The sequence below is a fragment of the Vulpes vulpes genome, chromosome 7, assembly GCF_048418805.1.
Source record: "Vulpes vulpes isolate BD-2025 chromosome 7, VulVul3, whole genome shotgun sequence".
NCBI lineage: Eukaryota > Metazoa > Chordata > Mammalia > Carnivora > Canidae > Vulpes > Vulpes vulpes.
In genome coordinates, this window is record NC_132786.1 from 56,740,197 (window position 1) to 56,759,212 (window position 19,016).

General features: G+C 43.2%; 1 protein-coding gene across 6 annotated transcripts in view; it reads right to left on the reverse strand.

Moving 5' to 3' along the window:
* NEIL3 (nei like DNA glycosylase 3) overlaps nucleotides 1-19,016 on the reverse strand; it is a 118,637-nt gene that overhangs the window by 39,510 nt on the left and 60,111 nt on the right. Inside the window, exon 1 of one of the 6 annotated variants that reach the window (XR_012002611.1) lies at nucleotides 8,919-9,139. The exons of 3 other annotated variants lie outside the window; for them this stretch is intronic. Coding sequence is in view for 2 of the 3 variants with exons in the window: in XM_072763884.1 (XP_072619985.1) it covers nucleotides 8,919-9,074 (156 nt within the window). In the remaining variant the exon portion in view is untranslated. Of the gene's footprint in view, nucleotides 1-8,918; nucleotides 9,213-19,016 lie in introns of those variants that run through there. 2 more of the 6 variants (XM_072763884.1, XM_072763885.1) reach the window with 2 other exon arrangements.

Consider the following 19,016-nt stretch of genomic DNA (forward strand, 5'->3'; position numbering starts at 1 on the left):
GGATTCCAGCTCCAGGGTTCCTGGCAGGAGCAGGCAAAGAACCACCACCCAGGCAAGAGGGGAGGAGAGCTGGGCCAGCTCGTAGTGGCAGAGGGGTGAGAGGGGGCCAGGCTGTCGGATGGATTTCAAGGTGAAGCCAAGAGGATCTGCTGGCACATCTATACGGGAGATCTTGGGGCTGAGCCCCTGGAAAGACAGTGCCAGCAGCAGCGATGAAGATCTGGGTAGAACAAGGTAGTAGAGAAAGGTCGGGCGAGGCTCCAGGTAAGTTAAGGGAGGACGTCTCTCAGGCGGCTGGGTATGAGTCTGGGGGTCGGCAAAGAGGTCCAGACTGCAGAATTTACTTAGTCATCGGCATTCAAATGACCTCCAAAGCTTTGAGGTCGGATCAAGAAGAGAAGAGGCCCAGGAAGGGAGGGCCAGGGCGCTCCCATGTCATGGTGGGGGGGATGGGAGGACACGCGATCCGTCAGGGGAAGGGGGGACAGCACAGGAGAGAAGGCAGCCACGGGGGGGAGGAAGCCCAAGCAAGGGGGGCTGCTGTCCCCCAGCCAAGGAAGGGAGGCTGCAAGCACGGCCCGTGTCCAGCACTGCTGATGCACCAAGTAAGGGGAAGGCCAGCACCCGATGGCTGGGTTTAGCAATGCGGAGGTGATGGGTCGTCAGGGCTCAGAAGAGAAGAAAACCATCGTACAGGAGGGGGACCCCTAGTAAGACGGGTCAACCTTGCCAGAGTCTGACCCGATTCAGAATCATTATCCACAGGTGGAGGCCAACGGCTTCACACAAATGGTGTCCCTTGTTCCATCCTACAGACATCCATGAGAAGATGCCATTAAACTCCCCTGTTGAGGACCACAGCGGGGACCCTTCATACTCCCATCCACCTCATGCTCATCAGTTGACAGTGTTGATCTTATTAAAAGGAAGTACCCATTTGTATTTGTCTACGCAATCTTGGGCTTCTTTGGATCATCATTTTCCCTGATTTTTTTAAATTTTATTTTATTCTGTGCCTTCTAAAAACCCAGATTATTTTCTGAGAAGCTTTCTACTCCAGAAGGCCTACTGCTCACTCTTCGGGACGAGACTGGACCATCCACAGCTGCCCCATTATCTAAACATAGGGATTTAATTCAGTGGTAATACATCATTGGTTTTGTTGCAATTTCCCTCTCGGGGAATGTCCCACAATGTGCTAACGGGGTCTGTCAGGACCCCCACTGTGGGAAACCTGGCTCCGCAGGCAGCTGATGGACAGCACAGCTGAAGCATCCTTTATAACAAGGCTAAGCGGTAGGTTAAAAAAAAAAAAAAAGTTTTCATATCCAGGATTAATTCCTCAAGGCATCAGAGGCTGTCCCGGTGCAGACATCTGTATGCTCCCCAAATTATTGTCAACTCTCAGAGATTTTAGGAAGTCTAAGAGGTCCGGCCATGGGAAATTTGGCTATTTTGCAAAACGGAAGTGTCAGTGGATGGCCCTCCAAAACTGTATAGTTTCGGACCACTTAACTTAAAAGACAAAGGGGAGCACGTGCCCTTGTAAATAAATTCTGTTGCGCACTGGAGGATGAATCCCAGAATATAAAGGTCGATATACTTAAAATGCATGAGACCATTAAATCTCTTTGCACAGCTGTCAATGAAAAGTGAAATACGTCGTCCTGGCTGAGAGGGCCTCAAAGAGAACCCCACACCAAATCCTGGAAGGTGTAATCTATGTCTTCTTTTACTGCTTTACCCTCTTCTCCATGATTTAAAATAACACACAATATGACATCCAGAAAGAAAAAAAGGAAATGTTGAAAAAGTCATGAAACTTACAGTTCTACAAATACTGAAAAAAAAAAAAAGATGTTTATGGCCTGATGATGGTGCACATTACAACCCAGATGTCAGCAGAAGGGCAAGTGGAGGAAGGCTCGCAGGTAGGGAGGCCGTCGCTGTGGAAACGGACTCGGCAACTGTCAAGTGACTTCCTTGCAGCAGACACTGCTCCAGCTACAGATGCTGCGCGACCTTGGCTTGAATACATTTCAGAATTAGTTTTTTAATACTTGATGAGGTGTTTGGGAATTAAAATGAAATGTTAGCATAACCTCTTCCTTGCTCACATATATAGATTGCCTTCCGCTCTGGCACTAGAGTTTCCCCACCTGGGGAGCAGAATAATCTTGAGGCTTTCTACCTACCAAACCCAGCAACCACTCTCAGGTCCTTACCACCCTGAGCGAGTATTTAACTGTGACCTGGGTTTCTCCTCTGATTGCCTCGAAGCTCCTCGGGGACGGCGACTATGGTGTTTAACTAATATTCTTGAGAGCTTCACGCAATGCCTGGAGTTAAGTAAACATGCATGGGATTAATCAGATCCCTCTTCCTTCCCCTCCGAAGGCTATATGCAGCTTTAAAATACAGGCTCACTCACAGCAGAACGTGTAGACGTGTCCAATCACCACGTTGTACACCTACAACTAATGTGACCCTGTGTATCAACTATACTTCAAGGATTAAAAAAAAAAAATTCCAGGCTCACCGTCTCCCCACCTACCATTTTAGTCCTTGCTTAACCTTTCCCAAGGTTTCTAGGCAAAAACTTCTACTCCGCCATCTGCTTCATCTCCTTTGAAAATTATTAACACTCCAGTCTCTTGTCCTCTTTTTTTAAGATTTATTTATTTGAGAGAGAGAGAATGCAAGTGCACACCCATAGCAGGGAGAGGGGCAGAAGGAGAGAGACTCCTAAGCAGACTCTGGGATCCCGACGTAGAGCCTGATGTGGGGCTTGACCTCATGACCCCCAAGACCGTGACCTGAGCTGAAATCAGGAGTCAAGATGCTCAACTGACGGAGCTACCCGGGTGCCCCCCAGTGTCTTGTTTTCTAATTATCTGCAGTGGGGTAAGGTTTACATATTAGAGGACCATATTCTCATGAGGACCAAAAGCTAGATGGGACTAAAATACTCTATTACCAGAATGTCCCATAAAGCAAGCTTTGTCGGAAAGTTTAGGAATTCCATTGATGAATTCTTCACCGGGAGGGATTTAGGAGGGGACTGATGTGCTTCCAGCAAGCAGTGCTAGCGTGCCCTGGTTTCTGTTTGAGATGTTTACTCAGCACTGAAATGGTTGCTTTAAAACATCGATTCTAAACGCTTCATTTGGGTTTTGAGGGTAATGATACATGAAGATCTTTTAATCCAGTTGTCTATCATGTGGGCACTAGACCCAAGTTACCTGATTCCTGGCACACTATCATTTATAAAATAATCAGCTTTGGGGATCCCTGGGTGGCTCAGCGGTTTAGAGCCTGCCTTCGGCTCAGGGCGTGATCCTGGAGTCCTGGGATCGAGTCCCACGTCGGGCTCCCTGCATGGAGCCTGCTTCTCCCTCTGTCTGTGTCTCTGCCTCTCTCTCTCTCTGTGTGTGTCTCTCTCATGGATAAATAAACAGAATCTTTAAAAGTCATTATAATCATCATCATCATCATCATCATCATCATCATCATCTTTGGATAATACACTCGGAACACAATAAAAATCTCAATACTGACTGGCCATCTCAAGCACCTGCATATATTTTTAAGTTGCTGGGGTTTGTTTTTTTTTTTTTTTTTTTTTCATTTTAGGAGGAAATTCTGGTATACTAGTGATGATTTGCTCCCCTTTTTTTGAGAGCTATTGTGTATAAACTGGCCAAGGCTTTTGCAATAAACCTAAGATTTGCAAGATATTCACTTGTCCTTCTGCAGAATCTGGGGTTATCACCTCTTTGTGTAAGCTCCAGCTGCCCAGACAAATTCAAGAATTAATTTCCACAAGCCTATTATCTCTGCTATAACTATACACAAATGCCCAATGTATGCTTGACTTTCTCACACTGACCCTTATAATCCTGTTACTGTGTTATTTGAACATTTCATCCTTTTTTTCCCCCTGAAATAGAGACGAAAATCTCCTATGCCACAATTTTAAGTATGATTGAGAAGGGTTCACCTTTCCATTTTCAAGTGGCTTAATAATATGAAATCGTCAAAACAACATATATCTTCAGAGACAGCACATGATTTATTGAGCTGATTACCATTTATCCTGTCTATCCATGGCTGAACAGGAAGATGAACTTTTCAGAACAGAGCAAGACTTTTCCATAGATAAATGTTTCAGCTCTAGTGCAACTATTTATTTTCCCCACAGAGAAGAGAAAATACCATATTTACTTTCATAGTCTCTCCTTTTTTTTTTTTCACCACATGCCTTTTTCTCCCCTAATACAACAACACTTTTCTTAATCAGAGGTCACTTACCTACCAATTTAAACCATCAAAGAACCTAATTTTAAAATGGTCTTTAAGCACCAGAAGAGAGGTCTTTAGGTTCATACATCAAAACATATACTAGTTTTTTTAAGAGCAGAGCCTTCAAGCATTTACCCAGAGGCTAAATGCTTTGTCTATAATTTGAGGGCACCAAATGATCGCAAACCCTTCATTAGGGAACAGAACGTTCCTCCAATATATGGGTCTGGCAAGAAAGCCCTGATCTGAGAGAAAAAGGAGCAAACAATTAGCAGGACGTTTACTTTGCTAGACACTAGGCTAAGAGTTTCACGCATCCTCTAATGGAATCCTGACCAAATAAGCAAAGATGTGAGTGTAGGCCTCTCTCCAGGAGGAAGTAACAAAAGATCTAGAATTCAAAATCAAGATGGTCAGATGTTCTTTTCCCTGTATCAAACCAAATACTTCACTGTTAGATTAAAAGCTACAGTGGCCATGAAGATCCCCTCCCTTAGTCTCCTCATCTGTAAGATTGTTACCGTTTGTTCTATGATTCCATGTAATGCTGAATGCTGATAATAATGATCGTCAGTCATTAAGGTAAAACCATTACCAGTATCTATCTAAACAGGTAAGGAATTATATAATGCATGTTTTTCATCACGGTATCTCTCCTGCCAGGTAAGTATCATACTGCATGTTCTAGAAAAAACTTAAAACCCCTTTGGATTGAAAGAAATAAGCTTCCTCCAGCTAGAAAATGAATCTCTGGGGATTAGCTCATCCCTTCATACAATGGCACTGAAATAAGCTATGATTTCTTTTTTTCCCCCACTAGGAACAAGAGGAAGGAAGGAGGAAATCTTACTTTGTGGCTTCATTATTTTCTTGTGGCAGGAATTTCCACAGAACATACATAATAAAATACACACACTCATAACGAAAGATTCCGGACTGATTTTAGTTTTAAATCCTCAATCATTTTGGACTATTCAAAATCTTTGTTCTCCATCCATTTAAAATGTTGATCGAATGCCTACTCATTCATGACACTGTGGCGGACATAAAAAGATGAATAAGAGTAGCTATCATACTGAATACATGCATCAAATCTTAAGGAGTGATAGAATGGCCAGGGGATTGTATTTCCAATGAAAGGAATGCTTATAAATAAACTCTGTTTTATATCTAGTTTGGTGAAGGGAGATTGAAAACATATGCAGATTACACACCGATTTCACTAAAATATTGTATCCACCCAACAATTAAAATCGGAGGATTGACTCTTCACAGCTCATCAACCAGAGATGTTCATTGATATTCCGATATTGTTTCTTACCATAAGGCTCCACAAGCTCCAGCAGAGTTTTATGCAATGTGCTTACACAGTTGCATAATTTTATGCTGACAAGACAGTGGATCAAAATTCAGAGAAACAATATAATGCATACACGACTAGCAGATGCTGGGATCTGGGGATCTGGTATGGCTAGGCTTTCTTCTTCACAACAAGGATCAGTTGTCAGAAGGAGACACACACTGATGTGTGTTCTCTATGAACTCCAAACTGAGGCCAAAAGGAGGGAAAGCTCTGTGGCACACTAACTGGTTCATGATGGGAGTAGCTACATAGGTCAGGGGTGGTTGGGGTTGGGTTTTCAGTATGTTGATTCTCTGAGCTATTTTAAACGCCCAGTTAATAATATTTCTTTAACTCTCTTTTGTATTTTTTCATGTTCAGCGCAAGTATGCAGTTGCTGACTTATTTTTAAACTCCATCCTGTGAAAACTAGTGAGTTCGAGCCGGTAGCAAAAACATTTAAACAGCTTTGACTCCCTGCCATACGTGCCTGGGAAATGCGGAATCATCTGTTACAGTCATCACCATGCCGGAGATCGGTGACAATCTACGTTTCGATTATATTTGCTATGGATCCACCAACCCTCTAAAATGCAAGAGACCCCTTCTGTTTATAAAGATGATTATTATTTGATCAAAGGCCCAGTGAGTGAAACCATGGCAAAATATTCACAACTTCCCCAATAACCACAAAGAGATTATTAAATCCATATTGATTTTCAAATCCAGTTTCCATAAAACCAGATTCCTGATCCCAATCATACAGACATATTCCACTTTTTAATACTCCTTTTACATCAAGGTATTAAACATAACAGCTTTCAGGGCAGGCCTTTTTATTTAAGGGGTATAGCTATTTAGTATCGCTTCCGAGAGATGTTAACAAGTGCCCAACAGTTAGCAAGCATTCCCTCATGTTACCAGGTTGCACTCTCTTGTGCAATCTAAACATAGGACTGGAAGTCCTTGGAAGAGAATTACCGGTGCAAGGAAATTGATAATTGAACAAAACTAAAAACGGTGGGTGGATACAACCAAAAACTCAAGGTCTCACTTCCCTAGTTAATAATCACTACTACATATTAAGCAATATGGTGTTTCGGCCTCTGAATTAGCCACTTTCCCACTGAATCTTTTATAACTGAGAAAAGCTACATTTAAGAGAATAGGCTTTGGATTCCAAAAGAGGGAAGCCCCCCTCTCTCCCTTCACTCCTGCTTCAACCCCATACAATCATGTGATCTTGGGGGGCTTAATTAAACTCCCTCTGAACCTCCCATTCCTCAACTGTAGAATCAGAGGGTTATTATTTCTCCTGACTGCATGAAATGTAAACCTCCTTCAAAGGCACTTTGTGCCTTGCCACTAGAGATACTCACAGCAAACCTAAAGGAAACGTTCCTGCGATTTGGGCCTAAATACTTGTACGGTGATATCTATTTAAAACATTAAGTTGGATTCTCACCTCAGGAAATTTATCTTACGCATCTTTGCATCCCCCGGAGCCAGCATAAAATCTAGCACAACATACACGACTGCTGATGACGTGGATCACGGGACCCACAACCACCTTCATGTCATAGCCATTTCTGAGCCTTACTGCCTCCTCTTCGGAAGTAGCAACCCTGTCCCCTCTTCCTCTCCACCACAGGCCCTCCTCCCCTGGATTCCTGTAGCCCTCTCCTAAGTGAGGGTACAGTATCTAGGTTGGCTTTTCTCCAGTCTTTTATTTTTCTTTATCCAGGTAGAGTGATCCTTCCCAAGTATGAGTGGACCTCACCATACTTTGAAGACCTCCCTAACCACAAAGTCCCTAGCCAGGTCTACAAAGATCTCCACGGTCTGGCTCCTGCCCAGCAACCCCAACGCTGTTTTATTTCAAAGGACCTACCTTCTAGCTCATTCTCTGTCTGCCAGTCACACTGCTTTTCTTTCAATCCTTCAAATATCGGAAGCTCTCTTCCTTTGCCATCACTCTGCCTGACGTGTTCTGTCTGCCAACCTTCTGCCCCGGTGCTGCTTATTCCCTCACCCTTCGTACCTCACTTTAATTGTCATCCAAGCCTCTCCTGACCTTCCTGCGTCCTTACAGAACCATGCAGGAGAGCCTTCAGAGAATTTATCAATTTATAGTTATGTGCTTAATGACTGCCTGTGCATCTTCCCAACTATACTGTAGGCCCCGCAAGGGGAAGCCTTTGTTTTCGCTCCCCAGGTGACTTGAGTATTCAAAATTTTGTGGAGTGCGTGATTTTTGGAAACATTAAAATTCCAAGAGAACACTCAAGGTCCAGCCCTGTGGTGCCCCGACCTGATTTGGAGAAATATCACCCTCGAAGAATAGGCGCAGAGCACTTAATGACGTATCAAGTCAAAATAAATAACGAGGACAGCTGGAAGAAGATGCAAAATTTATTCTTCTTCCAAGTTTGAAAAATATTTTCTCCCAGACTTAGAGCCTTATTTCTTTCCAGTTGTAAGCATATGCTAATTTCATCGTAAGCCACTTTCTCTTCCTGGACCAAAGGCTAGGAGGGAGCTTTGCAGGAGAAATTGAAGGAGGGCACAACATCGCATGCGTCCATGAAATACAATCATCCACACATCTAAAGGGCTTTTAAGGCATGATGGCTTAATCAGAATATTTTTAGTACAAGTTCTAAAATCTTAACAAATGAATATCACACCATCTGCAGTGAATGCCTTGAGTGGCCAGAAGCTGTGCTACCATTTATTTTAAGAAGAAACAAATTGACTTAAGGGAACCAGAGCTGGGTTCCACAGCCCCTTCATTAGATGGCTAATATTAAGTTGAGTGGGAAGGTCAGTGCTAACTTTTCTATGTGCAGTTTTGGAATTACAGGTTAGCTGTGCTACTGCAGAATAGTAGGCAGGCGAGAGGCTGGAACTTCATGCTGAAAAGGTGAAGGAAAAAACGTGGAGAGATCTGATAATATTAACAGCAGAAAATGCACCTAGACACGCAAGGAGACCATCTATGGCTGGGTTGCAGGAAGTTAAGCAGCGTGGTTGGTAGTAAAACACCTTGGATGGATCCCCGCCTGGGCAGCTCCCGCTGCAGCCCGGGCTCAGCCAGTCCCGCAGGCGCGCGAGCACCGGCTTCTCCCTCCTGCAGAGTCAAGTTAGGGAAACGCGGAGCCCCAGAGAGCCTGGTGCAGAGCAAAGAGATGACACTTTGGGCCCTGGGAACCTGGCGGGGTCTTCATTCCATCGTCCCCTGTCGGCCCCGTAGCAAATTATATTAACCGCTCACCTGGGAAGAGAGCACAGCCAGCGAGGCTGCGCGAGGCAAGGCCGGGCCTCCCAGGCTCTGCAGGGCGCTTCCCCGCACGTCCAGCACCGCCTGGCCCGGGCGCACCTTCGCCCGAATTTTCTCTCCATTTAGAGTACAACCTGGTCCTTCCACCATCTCCCGACCCGCACTGCGGGCCGCCAGGCGCAGAAGGCGCAGAAGGCAGCTCCGCAACCTAATCCCCGCGCAGGTACAGGGCGCCGAGAGGACGTTCAAATCTCCCGCGCACCCGGCCCCGCCTCGGCTGCCTGGCCCCGCCCCGCCCCCGCCCAGGCCCCGCCCACTGCGGTCCGCCTGGCCCTTCCCAGTTCAGGCCCGTCGGGCCCCGCCCAATGAGGTCCGTCGGGCCCTGGCCCGACCCCGCCCACGGAGGTCGGCCTGGTCCCGCCCCACCTCAAGCCCCGTGTGGCCCCGCCCAGGCCCCGCCCACTGAGGTCGGCCTGGCCCCGCCCCACCTCAGGCCCCGTGTGGCCCCGCCCAGGTCCCGCCCACTGAGGTCCTCCTGGCCCCGCCCAGCTCAGGCCCGTCGGGCCCCGCCCAGGCCCCGCCCGCTGCGGTCGGCCTGGCCCCGCCCCGCCCCGCCCCGCCCCGCCCCACCCAGAGTGCGTGGAGCCCACCCAGCCCGGGTAAACCGTAGGAGCCCAAGCAACTGGGACCTCAGAAACTCCAACCTTTCCGTTTGGAGGGTTCGCTCTTGCCCTTGAACTACTCAGTAAACGTCCATTTTGCGATCTTTTCCTCTTACTGGGCCCTAAAATTCAAGGTCGCAGTAGCTGTCTTGCAGGCTTCGGGTTCTGTCTGCACCTGCACCGTTCAGGTGTGGGTCAGGAGAGGGCTCAGAGGGGGTTTTCAGAACGAGCAGCTTATATGTTTGCTCCTACAGAGTTAGCGTATTTTCGAAAACGTGGCTTTATATGCCAAATACCCTTGTGTCTATATTAAAAACCCTTCCATTTTTCAGATAGCTGAGCTAAGTGAGCTCTACCCAAATTGGTCAGGCCTTCTCTCTTGGGATGCCCCAGACGGAGGCTATTTGAACCTGCTCTGTAAAAGACAGGGCTCCACACAAATAGGAAGGCGATGCAAAGCTTTTCAAACTTACACAGAGCTGCATACATATAAATACATGAAGCTAATGACTCCATACAATTGTGTAAATAATAAAAAAAATCTAATCTTTTTGGAAGATTAAAATATAGCACATGAAAACAGAATGTTAATTTCTCTGTGATTTAATCAGCCTGTCACGGTGCTGTCGTTAAACCAGAGAATATACATGCGAGAGCCTTGGATTCAAACATTTAAGAAGCATTAAATCTTTCTTTGTGGGGAGCGATTAGTGATCAGGTGAGCTGGATCATGTTCAGGGTTCTTTGTACTTTACCGCCTTATTTAATTGTTGTTCACCCTTCTCGGCCAAATTACTAACTAGAAGAATCCTGTTCGTTGCAGCCCAAATTCCATCACCATCTCGGCCCTTCGATGGAGGGAAGTGCTATCCACCTGATTTGCTTCTACCTTTGCATTAATTACTTATTGCCACCTAGTCAGTTATCCCACTTATTATTTCGGAGTTTTTGCAGGTCAGAAATTTGACAGCTGTCTGGCCTGGGTGCATCAGTATTTCTCAAGCAGTTGCAGCAAGGATGTTGGCCAGAGCTGCAGTGATGCAAAGGCTAGATTTTAGCTGGAAGATCCACTTCTGAGGCAGCTCACTTGCACAGCTGTTGACAGGAGATCTTGGTTTCCCATCCTTTGGATCTCTCTGCAGGGTCAGGGTTGCTTGCCTGCTCTCCTGACGGGGCAGCTGAGTTCTCCCAGAGGTGTGATCTAAAAGCCAAGCAAGGAGAAAGCTATACCCATCTTCATTCCCTAGTCTCTGAGGTGACACATCCACACCGTCGCTAATTCCATTGTTAGAATCCAGTCTATCAGTAGAGCCCATGGAGGGGGGGCGGGTGGTTAGGAGGTGGGAAATTAAAGCTTTATCTCTTGAAAGTTAGAGTATGAAATAATGTGTGAATCTATTCTAAAGCCCTCACAATCTTCCTGAATCTGAATGATTCAGCACGGACTCCTCCTTTCTCTGCAGGTTGCCCTGTGTGCACATTAGGATCAAATATACTCTTTAATTAGAATCGGGCTTAGCGTTGCCCACAGAGCTCAGGACGAGTGGGGAGTGACGTGAAGACACTAAGACACTTCCCTCGTGTGCCCAGAAGAGCTAAGCCGGAGTTTGTCCATGTGGGATTGCCTTTGAGTCTTGATACTTCTCGTTGTTACCCTTCCTTGCACCCAGTCGAGTCAAATTGCATGCACCATGCACCGTGCGTCTGCAGTGCCTTTAAAGAGTCGCCTCACCATTGTGGGCAAGCCTGCCTGGGTGCAGACTCTTGGAGCTCTTCTCTCAGACTATTTTGGAAACCTCTGAACTGCCTTCGGCTCTCACTTTGGCTTTCACACTCCTCAGAGTCATCTTCTGAAGCATGATGGATTCACTGATGACTTTAGACAAGTCACTTGTTTTCTCTAAAACTCCCTTTCTTCGTATGTAAAATAAAACATATTTTTCCTGCAAACCTCCACATGATTATTCTAATTCCCAGATAACATATGTGAAAGCCCGTTGAGAATTATAAAATGCCCTACAAATTGAAGAAATCAAGCTAAATTCTGTTTGCTGTGCTTAGAATATCTTCTGTATTTGTTTCTTGGCTCAGGCTGTCATCCTTACCTTTTTTCTTTTTAATTCCTCTTCAACTGAGCTTACTGAAATTCTCCCACCTTTAAATTCTCGTTGAATGCATAGCCTCAAATAAAAATAAATAAATAAATAAAAAGCCTCCCAGGTACAGTCAGAAGGAATCTCTTTTCTTCTGAGGTTGGTTTTACAAAACCTACCTTGTGTTCGACTTAATTGGGTGCAGACCAGTCTCCTACTAGATTCATTCCTTGAACACATTCGAGTGAGTGTCCTGTTTATAATTCCCATAGCACCCAGGATGCTCTTTTGCACATAACAAACATTCAACGAATATTTGTTGAATTCAACTGTGATTACTAACTTACAAATGAAAATATTAGAACATTCTGACCCCCAATACCTTTTCTTTTATCTTTAGTGTCATTCTTATGAATTGAGATTTTATGTTCTCAGAAGTCCTTGCTAAAATAAACATTAACAAAAACAGGTAATACATTAAGTTGCCCTATGGTATACTTTCTTTATTAGGTCAACAAGCCAAGAATCTTGATGTATCCTTGAGGAAATCAGATCAACCACACGTACAGTCATTTGTGTATATTCATGGATATGTATTTATCTTCACAATAACCCTGTGTGATAGTCAGGATAGATAATATTAGGGGCTTATAGATAGAGAAATTGAGTTTCAAACCAGTGGTTATTTTCCACGATCACATGTAGGGACCAAGAAAGCTACAGATATGAAACCCAAATTCTCTGACTCTGAGACCAGTATTCTTTTCACTAACACCACAGGTAAGTATAGATGAAATAACAATGTCTAAAACATTGGAAAAGATAGCTTTCTCCAGAACTTCAGGTCTCTAATATATGGCACCTAGGTATGTCATAGCACTAGTGGAAAACAGGTTGGAAAGGGTACAAAATCACTCAACGGAGTTGGATGGGAGTTAAAAAATAAACATGAATTTTACTTCCAAAGATTTTCATTAATAAAAATGTACTTAATGCTTGCTCCGTGTGAGGCCCCGAATCAGGCTGTAGGGTACGAAGGGCTGTAAGGAAGCCTTTACACACACAAAATTACAGTGCAGTTAGAGACACTGACATTAGAAGATATAAAAGGAAAAGAGAGCTCATGTTATGTACAAAACAGGATTGAGAGACTAAGAGAATTCGTTGAAGGGACACATCCCTCAGAAGCCATATGTCTGGGAGATGCTCAGAGAAGAGATGGAGTCAGGGCCAGTCCTTTAAGATGGAGAGCCGTAGGCAAGTGGAAAGGCAACTAGGAGAAATCGAAGAGGAATACAGACGAGTGTGTGATGTACTCAAGACACAGTGATTAAAGCAGAAGTTGTCAGGCAGGACAGTAGTGGTAGAAAACACTGGAAGAACTCCTGGGGACAGCTGTGTGCAGGGCCCAGGATAAGGAAGAGCAAAATGCCTTTTCCTGGGGGAAGGGACAGTCATGAAGCATTTGAGCAAATGTAGGGACCCCAAGCCCACAACGTCACAAGAACCATTTACTAAGAGTGAAATCCAGAGCTCCATTCAAACTATGGAGGGAGACCCGCTCTGCAATTTGGGTCTTTTATTTGCTTAAAATAAATTTAAGCAAATAAATTTTATTTCTTCATTAAGAACTACATGGGGGCAGCCCGGGAGGCTCAGCAGTTTAGTGCCACCTTCGGCCCAGGGCGTGATCCTGGAGTCCCAGGGTCGAGTCCCATGTAGGGCTCCCTGCATGGAGCCTGCTTCTCCCTTTGCCTGTGTCTCTGCCTCTCTCTCTCTGTCTCTCATGAATAAATAAAAATCTTTTAAAAAGAAAAAGACCTACATGGGTCCCAATGGCTCATAGTAAGTGGGCACAGTTGCTTACATAATGCTGAGCTCCTCACACTTCAGGGAGACCTTAGTTCAAAAGTCCTCGGTTTTCACGAACAAGAATCCCAGATACTAAAAAAGAATCCCAGATACCCATGCAGTCCGGGTGCCAGGCGACGTTCGAAGTGTCCTGCAAACACAGACTCTTGTACCTCACAATAATCCTCTGAGGTTAGCACTGTTCTTATCTTCATTTTCACAAATGAAAGAATTGGCCCAGAGATGTGAGGTCATTTGCTCAAGGCCACAAAGTTGGGATTCAACCAGGCAAGCCATGGCCTTAGCCAAATGTTTTCAGCAGCGTCGATTACACTACACTCGCCTTCAATCAAATATATTTAGCAATGACTTAAGAGATGGTGGTGTCGAGGCAAGGCAACCCTTTACTCAACCCTACGGAGGAAGTGAAGGCAATTTGAAAACCTTGCCTCAGTGTATGAAGTTTTGATATATTTTGGATCATGTAACTTTGTTTTCAGCCCTCTCTTGACAACGTCTGTGGGCAGAGTTTTCGCGGAATGATAAAGATGTAGCAAGGGGGAAATTTCTTTAACTTCTGTGTTTTACATAAATTACCTGAATATATTTAACAAGTAGAGCGATCCCATCCATCCTCTCTCAACATCCTCTTAATTTGAGCTCTGACTAGAGGAAGGAGTCATTAGCGAACATTACGTGCAGGTGTTTTTGGTGGTATTTACCAAAGAGTCTCCAGTTTCTGCCCATTAAGAGAAACTTTTAACATTAGACTTCCAGAAGAATAATAACTGCACAGCAACAGAAACCATTCGGATGGTTTTATCGTTTGAAGCATATACTGAATGTTGAGACCTTGCAGGGCCCTGGTTTTTGTTCCGCTGAGAAGGCTGGAAGCGCCGGGGCAGTTTTCTGCCGGTAGAGTCACAATTTAAATTGCAGAACCAGCCGTGGCCTCCTAGGTGATGCTCAAAACCACCCCGACATCCCTCTGTCTCTTCAGAGAGCCGAGGAACCCGGGATGGTGGTGCTGTAATTCCAGCTTTGTTTTGCACAGTTCTGTGTAGAAGGGATTTTTCTCATTTATTTTGTAATTTAATCATGTTAAGTAAGTAAAGGTAGTTTCTGAGCATGAACTTGCTTTGGGGGAAATTAATCTCTAAATTGTTATTAGGCACTCACAGAAGAGCCAAAAATAATCCCTTTGTGAGGGTTTCCCTCCATGAGAGAGGATAGGAGGATTGATTCCTTTCCTATTTTGAAATAGAACAGTGAGTTACTTTTTTGTTAGTATCTTTGTTAATAATGGTGAGTTGGATTTTGTTAATATCTTTGTGAATATTTTCATCAGTCTGGGCCCACCGAGAAGGTAATCAGGTTGAGGCATGAAATGCACCATTGACTCATTCATCGGCACCTTGGTTGTCGCAGGAAGGGTGCTAGATCCAAGGACACAGAGAAAAGTCAGAGATCAAGGTAGCTCCCAGACTAGTGCAGGGAAGAGGAAGCGAATGCAGGTTCTCTGACAGGTGAGCTCTGAATGCCACAAGCAGATGTGGCGAGGAGACCTGGGATTCCAGACATTTCCGCTACATTTTGAGGGGGAATAATAGGTAGAAGTGCATCTCATGAAGAACCGGAGAAGGGGATTTTCAGGCAGATGGGGAAGAAACCATGCCTGAAGCCAGGGGATGTGGATGTGAGGGAACTTCATATTAGGGGAACTGTAAGAACACCCAGAGGACAAAGAGATCAGGAAGCGAGGGCTGAGGGCGTCCAGAGAAGTCAACAAACCAAGATTATGGAAGTTCTAAGATGATACACAAAGAAGTATGGATATTATTTTGAGAGTAATGGGAGCCAATAAAGAATCCTATGCAGGAGAGTGACATGACAACATAAACTTTACTTAATGGTCGCCAGGACAGTGTGAAGCAGTGATCCTCAACCGGGGTGATTTTGCTCACTTGGGGACAGTTGGTCACACCCAGCGGAAAGGGAGTGCTATTGGCATCTCATGGGCAGAGGGCAGGGATGCTGCAAAATAGCCTGCAGTGCACATGACATGCCACCAAAATAAAGAAGTAGCAGGCCCAAAATATCCATAGTGCCAGCGTTGAGAAGCCCTGGTGTGGTGTGCCAATTCATGCCCGCTCCCCACGTTCACATGCGAATCCTTGGAACTTGGGACTCTGTTTCTTCACAGGGCCGAAGGGACCCTGCAGATGCGACTAAGGATTGTGGGATGAGGTGAATAGCCTGGATTCTCCAGGTGGGCTCAGTGTAATCACACACGCTGAGAAGAGGGAAGCAGGAGAGTGGAAGACAGAGAAGGTAATGTGAGCACAGAACTTGTCAATAAAGGAGATGTGATGACACCACGTGATGCCTTTGAAGGTGGAGGAAGGAGCCAGGAGCCAAGGAACGTGGGTGGCCTCTAGCAGCCAGAAGGGGCAAGGGCAGGGTCTCTCTGAAGCCTCCAAAAGGAGCCAGCCAGCCCAGCTACCACCGTGATGTCAGGCCAGTAAGGCTGATTTGGGACTTGTGACTTCCAGAGTAGTTAGAGAATAAATTTGTGTCGTGCTAAGCCACTTAACTTGTAATTTGTTTTAGTGGCAATAGAAATTTAATATATCAGTTTTTGGAGGATGGGATAGATGGGCAGCAAATCCTGAGGCAAAATAAACAGTAGGGAGAGGTCAGTATTGCCAGGCACTTATCTGAGCACTGAGGATACAACAGTGATCAAGGCAGGACATGAACAAAATTCCTGCTCTCTTGAAGTTTATAAATTAGTGATTTATGTGAGTTTTTTTTATACTCCAGAATATAATCCCTTGTGTAATGCTAATTTCCCTTTCCATTCCATGATAGACCAGCTAACGTCTATTTTGAATGGAAAGTTTTATTTTTGATATATTCAAATTTGTCAGTATTTCACATTATGATTCATGCTCCTCCCCCATCCAAGGTCACCTCAGTGTCATAAAATATCTCTATTTTTTCTATCAACTTTATTTATACTTTTCTTGTGATCAATTAATTATCGTTCCCAATTATCCACTCACTTCTTCAAAGCAGCATCATTAACCCTACTCTTGCCTTGGGTTCCTAATGGAGGAATAGACTTGGCACCATTGTCAGGACCAGCCATTTAACTACCTTTGCTCAATGGAGTGTGAGTTCTCTTACCTGGTCATAAACTTGTGAATGAGAAATAAAATGTTTCAGTTAAAAATAAACTGAGACTTTGGGATGGTTCATTATGCAGCACAACCTAGGGAAATCTGATTAAAACACTTCTGTTTATATTCAAGTCTTTTAGCTATGATGTCATCATTGTCATATGCAAAGTCATCCTTAATAAATAAATATATTTGGTCTCTCTATTGTGTTTCATTGATCTATCTGTTCCTGTACCAATTCTATACTATTTTTTATGATTGTGATATTATACTGTCTTAATGTCTTATGAGCTCCTACTTTTCAGTCTTCTTTCCCATAATTATACTAGCTTTGTATGAATGTTTAAGCTTTTGAGTTATATTTAGACAATGTTTCCTGTTCTCCCCAAAATTCCACTGAAATATTGATTATAAATGTATTAAATACGTAGATATACTTGGGAAACCATTCATAGTTTTACAATGTTAACACGTCTACTTTTATTAACGTCTTATTTAACTTCAGAAATTGTATAAGTTTCTATGTAAAGATATTGTGTTTTCTTCCTTAGTTTAATTCCTAATTGTTTCACTGTTTGGGTTGATATTTTAAGCGGCATATTCTTTCCTTTTATAGTTTTAGTTGTTGGTTTTCTACGTAAGGTACTAGACTCCAATGTGAAATGTATATATTCAATTGGAAAATGTTAGCACTTCTCTGTGTGCTTATTTTTTAAATTTTACTTTAACATGTTTATGTTTAGGCAAATCATATCTAATGTATTAATACATTAGTTGTATGATTAAAAGAATAGCTAATTTTTAGGAGGCACTAACTTTATGCTAGGTACTATAAATTCTTTCCAAGTATGGATTTACTTAATCCTCATAACATCCTAAGTGGTAAGTGTTGCTAGTGCTATTATTTTTACTATTCTCGTTTTACAGACAAGAAGAGTGAGGCAGAGAGGTTATGTAACTTGCCCAAGTTCACACAAGCAGTAACAGAACCAAGATTTGAACCCAAGGTAATAAAAAAAATAAAATAAGATAAAAAAATAAAATAAAATAAAATAAAAATTTAAAAAAATGAACCCAAGGTAATCTTGCTCATGGTATATACACTACTTTGTATATAAACTACATAATTATGATTCATAAATAAATATTGGGGTCATGCTAGGCTCATAGGATGAGTTGGCTTGCTTTTTAAAGATTAAACTATTTTTTGTTAAGTTTTATTCATCAACTTTCAGGGGAACCAATATTTTGAGACAAGTAGAAAAATGCTATTAATCTTTGAAGTTGGTTTTGTATGTGGCAATTCACCTAACTCTCTTATTAGATATCCTAATTTGTCCATTCTGTTGGGTTTTCTATGTAGATAATCTTATCATTTCCAAATAATGACAGTTTTATCTCTTCCTTTCCAATTCTTATCATTCCTAATTATTTTCCTTGTCTTATTATGTTGGCTGGAGCCTTCAGTGTTATATTGAATACTAGTAGTGATAAGAGATATCTTTGCTTTGGTGAGTTCCAAATTTCTTCAGTAAGTACTATCTAGCTGAGCCTTTTAAGTAAATACTTTTATCAAGTTAAAGACATCATATTTGTTCTCAGTTTTCTTAGCCTTTCTTCTGTTTTATCAGTACATAGCTGTGAAACTTATTAAATGCTTTCTGTATCTACTGAGATCATTCATTTTTCTCATTTAGTCCATTATTACGATGAACTACATTGATAGAATTTTGATCAGTAAACCATTGTACCATTCCTAAAATAATCCCTACCAATTCATGCTGTGTCATTCTTAACCAATTATGAATTTATTTAGCTACTGTTTTTTTTTCTGTTTTTTTTTTTTTTAATTTATGATAGTCATACAGAGAGAGAGAGAGGCAGAGACACAGGCAGAGGGAGAAGCAGGTTCCGTGCACCGGGAGCCCAACGTGGGATTCGATCCCGGGTCTCCAGGATTGCGCCCTGGGCCAAAGGCAGGCGCTAAACCGCTGCACCACCCAGGGATCCCTATTTAGCTACTGTTTTATTTCATATTTTTTCATCTGGGTTCAGAAGTGAACTAAGACTATTTACTCCCCTTTCTCCTTTATATTGTCCTTACCCAATTTTTATACCAAGATATTAAGCTTATAATGTGACTCGTGCCAACTTTGTTTTTTCTGAAAGAGCTATCATAAGATAAAATCATCTGCCTTTTAAATTTCTACTTACCAATCTTTAAAAGACCCTATTTCAAATAACTCTGAGATGTTTAGTTAGCAAGGAAATAAAGGAGGGATACCAAAGCTGTGTTGTGGCCAT